The sequence below is a fragment of the Colletes gigas genome, unplaced genomic scaffold, assembly GCF_013123115.1.
Source record: "Colletes gigas isolate AHSC1104 unplaced genomic scaffold, ASM1312311v1 Colletes_gigas_Sc00015, whole genome shotgun sequence".
In the NCBI taxonomy this organism is placed as follows: domain Eukaryota; kingdom Metazoa; phylum Arthropoda; class Insecta; order Hymenoptera; family Colletidae; genus Colletes; species Colletes gigas.
In genome coordinates, this window is record NW_025106644.1 from 4,344,461 (window position 1) to 4,358,051 (window position 13,591).

Consider the following 13,591-nt stretch of genomic DNA (forward strand, 5'->3'; position numbering starts at 1 on the left):
AAAACGCTACGGCGACTCTTGCACTCGCGTTTCTTTATTCCCGCGCTAATTAAAAAGCCTTTGTACGTTCTCGTAATCCATTTCACGCAATTTAAACCCAGAACTCATTTTTGCGCGAATGGTTTACATCACATTATACGTACAATCCAAAGCAGTATACGAAAATGCGTTCACTCCTGGCCAGTGTACGAATTCTTTTAACGAGACCAGATTCAATGGCCTTTTCACGTAGAAATTGATATGTCGAACTACTTGCGTTGCTGTTCGTAATTAGGGAAGCATTCAATATTTTTTTAACGGTGTTTTCCCGGAGAACTTGAACAGCCCGAGTTTAATTGTGAAAAACGATATTAAAATATTTCAAATCTCGTTTTCCAAGGTCTCGCCACAACGTTTCGATCTTCCTGGACTTTGGTCTCCCTCGAAACGTATTCCCAATCGTTTCCCGCATTCCTCGGGACGTTTCGATCGGCGGAAAAGGCTTCCCGGTCGAAAATACTTTGCAGATTGTCGAACTCACCCTCTTGCCTTTGCCCTCTCTTATGTATTGGTGACTTTGCCTCGGCCTTTGAACCACGCAGAAGCCTATAAAGGAGACGAACGTTGAGACGCGTGTTACAACGTTTCCTACGAACTGTTTTCCTGTCCCTTTCACCGCCCCTTCAACCCCCCCCTCCCCCCCCGGAACCCTTTCTTCCCCGTTTTGAATCTTTCTTTCAGCCTGCTTCTTCCGCCCACTTTGCTTTGTAACGTTCGACAAACGGGTCTCTCTCTCACGCGGCGGTGAAACGAAAATTCCTTGTGTTTCGGACAGAATTTCTCGTCCGGCTCGAACGATCAAAGGAACCGGAGTTTCCCCATTCTAGAAACAGCGTGTCACCGCCCACGCACCGTTGTTTTTCTTTCAACGATCGCTATCCCCCGCCCTCAAAGTACCCTTTCGCGTTCCTAACCATTCGAGGGCTCGTTATCGACGCTGAATCTCGATTCCTCTACAGGGTGTTCCGTTTCGACGAATCGGAGGTCATATTCCGTGTTCAACGATTAATTAAAAAACAGCTAAAATTAAAAAGGTTAAATAAATAATAATTGTATATATGAATACCCCTGTAGAAGATAGAGCAATTTTCACGTTGGAGGAGTTGTGACAAAGGGGAATTCTTTGTTTGAGAAAAAAAGACCGCCACTCACGAGGAGGAGTGGTGGTGGTGGTGGTGGTGCTGGGTGTAGTGCTCATAGTGGTAGTGCTGGTGGTGGTGGTTGTCGTAGTCGTGGTGATTTCCCAAGTTTCCGTGGGTTCGGTGGTTGACCACCTCGTCACTTCCGGTATTTGATTATCTTCTACTTGTCCGACCACCGTGACCGTGGTTGTGCTAACTGGCGACCTGGTCGTCGACGAGACGGTCGTAGTCGTCGTTCTCGGATAATGATGGTGTTTTCTCCTCGCGTGATAGTCCTTCTGTGACTCGACTAAAAAAACAATATTTTGTAAAAAAAAAAAAATTAGCAAACGCGTCGTTATAAATAAATTTCAACGACAACTGCTGGAGGGGGTTCCCCCGTTAATTTGCATCTATGACGTTTATCAGGCAGCGAACGGAGGACATCAAACCCGGGGGGTTCGACCTACATTCCTATCGGGAATCGACGAAAGACGATCGGGAGCCGTTCGATGCAGTTAGCGCACAGCACGATGCACTTCTCGAGCGGCAAGTGCAATTTCTTCGTATCTAAATGACTTATCTGTCGGCTGAATGCCGGGTACGGTCGAGCTTTTGCAACTCGACTCGTTGGTGGAACAGATGTAAGATCGATAAAGGCCCTTTGTCGTGTCGTGCCGACGTCGTTCGTTCCTTATTTCGACCGATGTAATTGCAATTCCGCGCGTCTGCATCCGTCGCGGTCGCGACGACGCTCAAATCGTTCGATAAATGTCGGGGAACAACGATTTTATTTAATTTTCACTCATTATACCTCGTTTTGTTATTAATAATTAACCATTGACACGTTCGAGATTGACAGAAGCACGTATTACTGCGCGCGGCCATCATTGCGCGGAAAAAGTGCGCAGTGGCAAGAGGCCCACTGACATCTAATAACACCGATCGTATATCGATATATTTTTCACAGATTCTATTAGATACTCAAAATAGGATAGAAAGAGAATAAGAAGGAATTAATTACGACTCTTCATCGATATATTTCTCACAAATATGACGTTTCATATTTCGATCGATGTAATTGCAATTCTGTACGATTGAATCAGTCACAGTCGCAAAGAAGCTCGTATCGTTCGACAAATGTCGTGAATCAACAATTCTATTTATTTTTCACTCAATATACCTCGTTTTGTTGTTAATAATTAACTACTGATACGTTTGACAGGGAAAGAAACACGTACTACTGCGCGCGGCCATCATTGCGCGGAAAGAGTGCGCAGTGGCAAGAGGCCCACTGACATGTAATAACATCGATATATTTCTGACAGATATTTGACAACGTCTCTATTAGACACTCAAAACAGGCCAAAAAGAAAATAAGAAAGAATTAATTACGTCGAATAATCAAGAAAGAAGGCTTCCCCAGTATCTACGATTAAAAACGAGACGCGAGATCCGCTCGACCGCGTGTATCCGTATTTGCGATAGAAATTCAGCGTGTCCGGGGGCCTCCGGTTGCAATCAGATGCGCGCGACCGCGATTTATCTCGAAAATTTTCACGATCAAAAACCGACTACGTTCGGACGCATCTCATCCATTTCGTTCCCCCCCGGGTGATATTTTTTTTTTCTCCCCCTCACGTTCCGTAAATATGGAATCGGGCCATTGTTGCGCCGGGTATTCCCGTTTATCGCTACGTTTAACTTTTCACCGTCGAGTTGCGTCGCTTTTAATTATTCATATTATCCCATACCGCGGCGTCGTTTCGACAACGGAACGGGCGTCGATTTTATTAACGCGTATAAATTCGCAAACACGATCAAACGATTTCCTTTCGGGGCGTTTCGGCAAATTGCTTTCGGGTGTCTTAATATTTATGCGACAGGGGGCTACGTGCAGACATGTTTGGCAGAATTTAATGCGAGGGAATAACGTTTTCCATAATTTGCAGGAGATAAAGGCGTGTGTTGGGGGCAGAATTCGAAATTAATAAACGAAGGAAAATGGTTTTTCGCTCACCTACGCAGGGATTCACCCAAAGGAGCCTCTGCCAGCCGAGGCAGTCGTAGAGCTGCGTGAGTTCGGTGCCCTTGCAGGCGCAGTTTGATCTCAGCTCGGTGCCCAGGATCCCCAGCATCGCTTTCCTGCACTCTGTTGTGGGCCCAGCGCACTTCTTCGTCACGCTGTCCACGGCACAACTTTGCTCGTAGTATTCCAACTTCATTCTGCACAGCACACACGACACCCATCACGAGAAATCACTACACGCCCTCGACAACAACTTTTCGAACGAACTGCGTTGATGGACGGACCCGATAGCACTACCTAACCTCTATCCCCCTCTCCAACAACGCGTCGAAGCTTTTCACGAACACGTTCACCTCTACGAGCTCGTGAAAGGACAAACAACAACATGCTTCCATAATATAACAAAATGTATTGATGATTGTTTTAACCCTATTCATACACCTCCTCCACCGTGTGGCTAACCCAGACCTAACCTTACCGATTCGAGCGCTGTAATCGCGAGGCACCAAATTTGAATTTCAATATAGACTGACTCCACACTTTGTGAAGAAATAAAATTAAATAAATAAAATTTGGGAGGTGGGGGATATATAATATACGTTTGAAAAGAATTAGGCAAATCGTGGACTCGTTCGAGCTTGTAATTTAACGCGACTCGTCCATCGCGTGGCGCGACTAATCTAACCCTAACCTTACCCTTACCTATTCGCGCGAGGCGCCAAATTTGAATTTCAATATAGACAAACTCGACATTTTGCAAACAAATAAAATGAAATAATATAATAATACTTTTAAAACGAACTAGGCAGATCGTGGACTCGTTGGAGCGTGTAATTCAACGCGACCCGAAGCGTAGCGTTTATTTTTTAAATAATCAAGTGTTTCATAAGGCGGAAAAACTGGATCAAGCAGCTCCTCGTTGGCTCGCGATTTAACTTTCAAATCGAGAGGGGGCTAGAGGGAAAGAGTTTGATTAATTTTTGCGATCTTAATACGCGATCGATTAATCTCCCAGGTCGTTCGCGTATCCCCCCTCCGTTCGAGTTAATCCAGAAATAAATTTGCTTTGAAAATAATCGTCGGGGAAAGGCAGGATTAATCGACCATCGTATGCACGCGTCGATTTATCATTTAAATCACTGTCTCGATATCGTCGAGTACGCGGAGCCAATCTTTTTAAAAGGACCCTTTCAGACACGTGCTTTTTATCGTCGTTTTATAAGTCACTCTTTGAGACGTATCGTTCCGTGTCTTCGGTCAAAACGCCAGACGACGGGTCTAACCTGTCATGAATTGAATTCCGTACGGAATACCGTCGCGAAAAACGGGTATTCACGACGAGAGGCGAAGGAAAATAAACTGTCTACATTAAAACAGTACCGCTGCAACGGTCCCGTTCAACGCGAGGCGTATGTTTCCAGCAGAAAGATGAGAAAAAAAGAAACGAAAAAAAAAATCAGCAGAAAACGCGACTTGTCTGGGAGAGCACCGAAAAAGGGTGAACGAGCTTCCAACACGCAAGTTTGAATCTAACACATCCGAAAGCTATTCAGAGGGAGCGCGGAGCCGAGTCTTGCTCGCGATTTTACACGCACGAGCTACTTTTTCAGCGAGCAAAATATACGAAATTAAACGAATATTATGGAATGTTTCGAGTCTCGGGTACCTGCAACCCCTGTTTTCTTTGCAGGCCTCTGCCAAACTGTGACATGTCGGCGTCTCGTTCCCGACGATTCTCTGCGCGCATGCAGGATGCATTTTCTCCTGCGCCACTATGCACTCGTCCTTCTTCCCATCCGTCTTTCTGCAAGATTCAGTACGATAAGAATATTCATTTTGTAAGGGAATAAATACTTATTTCAATATTGTATCTATTTGTTTCAATTTTCTTTTTTTTTGGAAAAAAATGTGTAAAAATTCGGGATAAAAAAAAAACAACTAGCCTATCAGGTAGAGGATATTAAAGTGCACAAGTATCATATAAGTGAAAATAGGTGTTAACGTGCTCGTTTTTGAGTTATTGACGAAAAACTGGCGCGAATGATCGCTCCGGCGGCTAAAATCGTTGCAAGACAAAATTTCGACAGGCTATCCTGTAGGGAAAAATCAGAGGAACACGATGCCACGGTTAAAAGTATAGTTTAACGTGCTCGTTTCCAAGTTATTGACAAGAAAATGTGTCAAAATTCGAGACACTTTTATGTCCAAAACTGAATTTATCATTACAATTTTTTTAATTAAATTTGAGGCGTAAACTGGGTCTTTAAAAATTTGTGTCGGGATGTTCCCAGTGAATTGAAAGCGTGGAAACGGATGGGACGCAGGTAACCAGTTTCCAGCGGATTAATTGCAAAGGTGGGAAGGTTAATGGCGGAGTTTGTCGGTTTGGATAAAGGACTCGATTCGTGGCTCGACGTTCCGTGAGAAAAGAGAAGACGCAGCGATTTACTGCGCGAGGGAGCAGCCCAAAGTCAACTTCCATCTGCTTGCTCCGGGGTTGTAAGGAGGTTCAAGGGAGGGAATTCCCCGGTCTGGCGAGGTGGGTATTGCTCAACGAGCATTAAACGAGCCTGCTGCGTATTTTATTCGACCGCCAAACCTCTCTGTTCCTCGCAGCATCCCGGAGACCCCATCCTCAACAGTAATCTCCCCAACATTAATAAACCCAAAGGTGGACATCGATACAAAGGACCAATTTAAGACGAGCGAGAGGAAAAATGGCGAAGTTTCGAGCATTGTTTCGCGAGGGCCGCTTAAAAGTTAAAGGATCAGGGATGCAAAACTTGAGACACTTCTCTGGAAGAAGGTCCTTTTGTGTCTTTCCGAGTTTGCACAGAATTACGCGGCACAAAGGACGATTTTAAGGTCTCGTTGGACCTTTTGATTCTCGAGGACCTCACCTGCAGAGACAGAACGCTATCTCCACAGAGTGTTTGTGGTTCGCGGACTTGTAGAAGCCCTGCAACGCCTCCATGCACTCGTTCCTCGCGCAATTCAGGGAGTCACAGTGGTTCAGGACGGGCTCCAGCAGGACCTTGCACTCCGGATCGTTCCTGGAACCAGTGACCACTCTAGAGAATCCATTGCTACTTGAATAAGGATAACTTTCTTACTTGCAAGCTGTGTAGGCGTGATGACAGGTGCTGGAGAGCACGATCTTCACTGGCTGCTGCAGCTTGTCCAGGTCTGAGGCTGCTGATGGCAACACCACCGACGTTTCTACGCAGAAATATCATTTTTATGTGATCAACCATGATGTCTGTGGATGGTGAAACAATGAATATTCGTTGCAAGGAGCCACAGTCACGCTTGGTGGTCGTTTGCACTGTGCAGAACCAATGATTTATCATTCGATGACCGACTTGGCTCGACCCGGGGGTAAAAGAACGACCTTTGGTAGGGCGGATCTTGAATATTTATCGGCCGATATTTACCCCCTCCCCCATCTGGCCACTTAAAAACAATCGTCGGGAATAATTGTTTATTTATGCAAATCGACGGAGTTCCGCGGGCAGAAGCTGGAATTTAGTAGTCGAAGGAGTAAACGAGAAAATCCACGACCACGTTTTTTGGGACAACAGGTTACTCCTATGAAGAATGTTTTCGAAATAACCTGAGCTATCGAGGAGTCCATTAACCGGCTAATTTGAGGGGGAAAAATAGTTGAAAGTGGATTCTGAAAAAAAGCAAATGTTCGTTCGAAAGTTTCGGTTTCGAGGGGCAAAGAAAACCCCGCATTTGCATAAGCAAACTTCGCGACAACTTTAAATAAACTTTCGCATTAAGGGGCCTCCAGGAATAAATGTATAAGGTTGATGCAAGAATTATGCGACACAATAAACTCGGGAAACGAGAAACTTTAGTGAATGCTTTCTTATTGTTCAATTTGGAGAAATATCGCTTTAATATCGACTGAAAAATGTATTATTTTTGTAATAATAATTGAACGAAAGTTGGAAGTTTGTTGTAGTGGAGATAATTTTTAAATCGAACGACGTTAGTATACGCTGATGGAGTTATAATTATCTGGTAAATCATTCTACAGAATATAACAGGATGTGGGGTTTCTCGGAGTTTAATGCCTTGTAAAACATGGCGACACGTAACAGGGCGATTAATTAGACCCTACGGGAGAGCTGGAAATCTAACTTTGTTCTAATATTGTGAAAAACTGCGAGTTATGGTTGTGATATATTGCTCAACAGAGAAACTAATTTTTTAAAAGAGACAGCAGAGTTAAGTGGAAAAAGTGGAGAACGAGATTGCACAATGATTACGATTTAATTTACTTTTTGGATACTCTTCGGAGCAGTTTCTGAAAGAAGGGATTTGCAACGAATAAACATGTTGGTAATTTCGCTAACGAGCAAGTTAAACAGTGGAGATTCCTAATGAGACCCTCGAGGAACCGAACAGAGGACGTAGTAAAATAACAGGCGTTTGAATTTTACTATTGAAACTGAAACTGGAACGGGGGGAATGCAACCGCCGCGGAACGGAAACGGACGGTTAAATTATCCAGAAGTGGCGATCGAACTTTCGACTAATTTTTAACGCGGCGTTTTTAATGCTAATTGGTCCGCGGCTGGGGAATATCTGATTTATTTACGCCATTGTACACTCGGGATAACAAGACGAGTTCCCCCCCACAAAAGAGGAAAATAAAATTATTTTATTAAAAATATAAGATTTCGATTTTTTTTTATATTGTAGGATTCAAAAAAAGGGAAAAGAATCGAAGAATGCTTAATTTGTATTAACACTTTACCGACCGATAGCCTATTAATCGACTGTTTTACCGGCCAACGCTTACCGACAAATAGCCTATTAATCAACTGTTTTATCGGCCGACGCTTACCGACCGATGGCCGATTAATCAACCGCTACCGGTCGGTAAAGTGTTGAGATTTGGGTCAGGTGCATCGAAAGGAGACTAAAATAAGAGGAAAATAAAATTATTTCATTAAAAATTTAACAGGATTTCAATTTTTTTTAAATTACAAGATTCAAAATAAGGAAAAGAATTGAAAATTGCTGAATTTATTTTAAGATTTGGGTCAAATGCATCGAGAGGAGACTAAAATAAAAGAAAAATAAAATAATTTTATTAAAAATATAAGATTTTAATTTTTTTTAAATTTCAGGATTTAAAAAAAGAGAAAAAATACGAAGAATGCTTAATTTATATTAAGATTCGGGTCAGATGTATCGAGAGGAGAATTCAATCGATACCTGAATGTCAAATATCAAATAAAAAATGCGATACTCGACTCCTCAATTAATTCTTTTAACGAGCACAAAAAGAAGTTTCCTGACGTTTATATATCGACGTTTCGATTTCTCCTCGACAATAAGCATTCGTGGTCCATTATTCGACCCGTAAAGAAACCCCTATTTGAGCGGAAGGGGTTGAAAATTGAGCACAGATCCTTCATTGACCAATTTTGAAGACCCTCAAGGAGGTTTCCTACTCAAAAAAATTTAATTTCAGCTTTTTTAAGCTCTAAAAATTTGTGAACATCACTGAAAGGGTAACAAATATATATGCAAAAAGACTCTTCAAGAACTTGCATAGTTTCCTCAGAAAAAAATATCAAAGAGAAAATAAAAATGGGTTTTATAAGTAGGGAGCTCCACTTAATCACCTTTTTTTGGATCGATGGACTCTCTAATTTCGCTGGAGGGGAAAAACTGTTGGGAACAGACCGGGGGAGGGGGTGCAAACTGCTCAGGATGATTAGCCATAAGTCAGCCGTCGCGAGGAACATGCCTTCGACGCACTTTATTAAGACAAACGAGCGTCCTCCCTTCGACCGCCTTGATTACCGTTCTCGAAACCTTCGTTACCCCGAGGGTGCTTTGTCTTTGACCTTGGACCTCCCTTAACTAGCCCCACTTAAACCCAGAAATATTTCGTTCGTCAATTTTAATCTAAATCACCGCAAACCGTTTCCTCAAACACTCGTATTCGATAAATTTCACCCTATTTCGAGTTACAAATACTCAATTAACACCATCACTGCCAAAGCAAAACATTACATAACATAAAATTTGCTTCAGTACTTATTTTCGTAACCTAAAAAATTAAAAATTAAAAAATTCCATCCAAATTTATTCCCCCCCCCCCCCCTCCATGTCTCAACTCGAAAATCAATTTTTGAAAGCGTCGATACTGATATGAATCATCGATAAAAAAAATTTTTTTAAACAAAAATAAAAAAATTATAATCGACATCGTTCGCCTCAAATAAAGTGGAGGATGTAAAACGGCGTTTCTAATATCGAATAAAGAGCAATTTCTTGGGGGAGGGGGATCGTAATGTTCGCTTAATTAATTTCGAGGCGTTTTATACCCCCGCCCTATCACCGTTTTCCAATTAAAATTGCTGTTACCATTCCTGGGTAAGAACTCTCCTCAAAACTCGTAGACAAGTTTGTCGTGGTAGGACGCGGAGGATGACTTCGCGTAGGAATATCAATCGTAGGAGTTCGAGGGTACGAGGGGGGTGGGTGTGGGGCGGGATAACTTGACTCGATCGCAGACAGATTCCTCGAGAAACACGACCAATTCGAACTGGCGGTAATTGGAACCGGTGTCCGTCTGGCTTCTCGAGATCGATGCCGTGTGCCCTCCCTCCTATCAGGATATATCTGGCCACTGGCAGCCACCCCCCGAACCTTTCCGGTGACGCAGGTGCACGGACGTAGAAATTCGACGGAGCTCGTTAGCCACGCGAACGGGGGAGAATCGGTTCCCATCGAGCCGGAAAAACGACCGAGGAATCTGGATTCGATCGCCGAAATATTTCCCTCCGGGCAGATTTTGCGATTTAAACAATTTCACCACCCCCCATTTTCTGCAAACAACCGAGAGAAAATTTGTAATCGTATATTCCGAGGTGTAAGGGATATTCTCCGTGTTGGATGACCAATTACCAGGCCGCTGATAGACGGAGAAAATGGCGAGGAAAAGCCTCGACTTTCCCCCGTCGAGCTCGGCGATCGCGTTTCGAAGGTAATTGGATAATTAAGCAATCGTAGTCGTTACCAGATGCAGGTTTGAGGAAATCGAACCGGGGGAAAAACACTCTCCCAGGAAGAAAAAATTATTTGACCGGTCTGGGATCGCGTGCAACGGTGGAAACAATTGCAACGACTGTGAATTGTTTCCTTCGGGGTTAATTGCAGGGGTGAATTATTCTTTCGCGGCGGCGTGAGGGGCCGAGCTTATGCACGGACACGTTCCAGCTTTCGTTGCATCTTTCTACGGAAACTTCGTTCGTACGATAGGTCACGGTTGCCTGATAAACTTTCTGGCTGGGGAACACATCCTTTGGTAAGCCTCAAACATCGTATATTTGGTGTATTCTTCCATTATTGGGGTGAAATGTTCGAATGCACTTGGAGAGAAGAGTAAAAAATGTCACATCAACATAAGTTGTTTGAGAATATTTGATAATATGAGCTTCTCCGTGGTGAAATGATTGTAATCGACGTGTGCATCGGATGGGGGATGAAATTCCCTTTAAGATGAGCGTTTGAACGAGTCGATAGCGTTATTAGTTCCGGAGATATGACGATTTTTGTCCGGAGCCAACGGTTTGTTTACATCTCATTGTTTACATCACGGGGTCATTGACCTCACGCGTGAGTGGTACAATTCTCTTTACACGACGATATCTCCAAAACGGTAAGTCGGATTGAGAAAAACTATAAGTCATTTTTAAAGAGGAAGCTTCGCCGCTGCTAATGGCGGTTAAATAATGCACGAGGAGTGAGTAGTTTCCGAGTTGCGCGAGTGTAAAGTTTATGCGCTTTTAACGCGCGTTTCGAGACAGTCGTAAGACGGTTCCGGAGACGTTGACCGTAAGGCTGACGGCGCATGCGCGTCTGGTGGATGGCGTTTTCGCGGGAAAACAAAAAATGTAGGGCGGTCGACGGATTTTACTTTGTATATGTATATCCGAAATCGATAGGGGCGCACTTTTGACGAGCACGCTCGAACGTACTCGCAGGTGCAACGGAGGCGGGCGCATGCCCGGACCTAGATGCGCGTACCGGAGTTATAATTACGGTGACCCGTTTGTTTAACTTGGCCGATAACGAGCAACGATTTTGCGCCTACATCCTCCTCCTCTCTCTCACGCTTCGTCGCGTCAGAGTCCCGGAAAAAAATATCTGAATCGACAAATTCCCCACTCTGTGCATTTATTGTGATAATAACCACCCAAATTTTACGAGTCACTCTTTATCAGAAGGAGCGAACGGTGACTTTTTATATCGATTTTTCTCTGAATCGAGTCCACGCGTCCAAGATCCTTCTTGGTCGACGGAACGAGGTCCCCGCGGACCGCTCCATCGAAATTGAATATATGAATGCGAAATTCCAGCGCGTCGCGGACCCGTCGGGAGTTCGACTTCCGAACCCCGGAGAAAATAGCGACTCGTTAGGTTACCGTCCGCCGGAGAAACGGGTAAATAAGCGGTCGAACGAATTTTAATTAGGACGCGACGAGTGGCGGGAAATGCTCGCTTGTTCCACGCGGCTGTGAAAGGCGGGACTGATTACATCCACGCTCGAAGACGCGGCGGCGTTTTTAATTCGTTTATACGCGGGGAGAAATATACGAGCGAACGGAAAGGAGCAAATAAATAAATTCTCGATTTCCGCGTGACGTTCCCGATCGGTAAAAATCAGTCATCCCCGCGTTTCTTTCGGACGGTCCGGATTACGGGACACGATAGCTTCGCGCTGCTCGTCGGCCCGTAGGAATCGGTTTCGCTCGAATCAATCACCGGACGGAACATCGATACGCGGGTAATCGCTGGATTAAAGGATAACCAAGGATAATTACTCGCCGCCCGATCGGGATGCAATCAATTCTCGATGCGTTATGGTTCGTATTGGCCACCACGCGTTTCATCGATTCCCGCTATTCGTCTTACTCTGGCCCATTCATTTTTTAATAGAAATCCTCCAAATAAAATTCCGCGACCGGTATTTCTCCTCCTAGCAGGATTTACTGCGCGTGGAATCGCGCTGACCGTCACGGTTTCGTTCTTGTTTAACGCTAGAGAACTCGTCCATCCATCAACCCCCGCCGTGAGTTACGGGTAAGAGAAAAGTATGTATTTCTCTCGTCTTCCCCTGCCAAAAATTATCCCGCGAATTCGCCCCCGGGGGCGCGTCGTAAATTTTTCGCGAGAAGTTTCGCCCGGCGGAATCGATCGTACGCGCATAACATCGCGTAACGTCGCGCTCGCCCGGGTCTGAAACTTTATCGCGGCGAAAGTTTAATTTAATTTTACCTACGAGTCCTCTCATTTCCTGTCCCGGCCCCGTATCTACCGGTATTATTTCTCGAGCCCGCCGGATTTCGAACTTTAATCCGACACGGCAAGAACCTGGAAACTTCGCGCCCGGATCCCGATGTACACGTTACGGGACCAATTGGCCACGAGCTGCGTATAAATCGCGACCGTTTTCCTCCGAGAATCTACATTTACAGTTAAACACGCGTTTACTGCCCGTGACCCATATATGGACCACGTCAGATGGATACACTACTGAGAAATATGCAATTGCCCTCTTCTTGTACTAAAATGGAATATAGGATCGAAGATTTTTACTTTACCGACGGTTCATCAACTGTTTTACCGACTATCAATCGGTAATGCTTACCGACAAAGCTTTTACCGACTATCAATCGGTAATGCTTACCGACAAAGCTATTACCGACTGTTTTTTTGTCGGTAAAAGGGAATATGGACAAGATTATTTGAGTGATCGAACGATTACTCACGATCGTGATCGTCCGTTTGGTTCTTTTTGCGATGCTGTTTGTGATGATGGCCGCCTGGGACGGAGAGCTGCTGCATGGCCAGCAGATCCTGGTGCTCGGCGTCAATCAGCGGGTTCTCGAGCTGCGACTCGATCACCTCGAAGCTGGTCGAGTTGTCCGGGTGCGCGATGACCTTCACTGTAAACGAGCAAGCGTAACGGAGCATGGAGGAAACACGAGGAGAAACGGAGTACGCGGATCTTCGAGCGATCTTCTGTGACAGGCAATGTCGCTCGAGGATGTCGTGTAACGGAAGATCGCCAGTTTCTATGTCGCCGTAGCGTTCCTTGGTTCTTTATCGAGGCTCGAATCGACAGCTATTCGCGGTTCTCGACTTTGAAAAACGGCAACAAGTATCGTCAAACCGAGAGCGGAGGATTTGTGGAATCTAGGATCGAAGATCAACACTTTACCGACACTTAATCGACTGTTTTACCGTCTGTTAATCTTCTTTGTCGGTAATGCTTACCGACAAAGGTTTTATCGACTGTGTTTCGTCGGTAACGTAGATTACCGGTCGGTAAAGTGTCAATGAGCAATAAATTCGGGAAGAACCGGGC

General features: G+C 44.6%; 1 protein-coding gene across 2 annotated transcripts in view; it reads right to left on the reverse strand.

The window, feature by feature from the left end:
- LOC122399910 overlaps nucleotides 1-13,591 on the reverse strand; it is a 177,225-nt gene that overhangs the window by 17,578 nt on the left and 146,056 nt on the right. For both annotated transcript variants that reach the window (XM_043400972.1, XM_043400971.1), the window contains 7 exons: nucleotides 12,993-13,169; nucleotides 6,303-6,408; nucleotides 6,090-6,242; nucleotides 4,856-4,993; nucleotides 3,181-3,386; nucleotides 1,192-1,470; nucleotides 521-585 (listed from right to left, as the gene is read on the reverse strand). In XM_043400972.1, coding sequence (XP_043256907.1) covers nucleotides 521-585; nucleotides 1,192-1,470; nucleotides 3,181-3,386; nucleotides 4,856-4,993; nucleotides 6,090-6,242; nucleotides 6,303-6,408; nucleotides 12,993-13,169 — 1,124 coding nt within the window. The remainder of the gene's footprint in view (nucleotides 1-520; nucleotides 586-1,191; nucleotides 1,471-3,180; nucleotides 3,387-4,855; nucleotides 4,994-6,089; nucleotides 6,243-6,302; nucleotides 6,409-12,992; nucleotides 13,170-13,591) is intronic.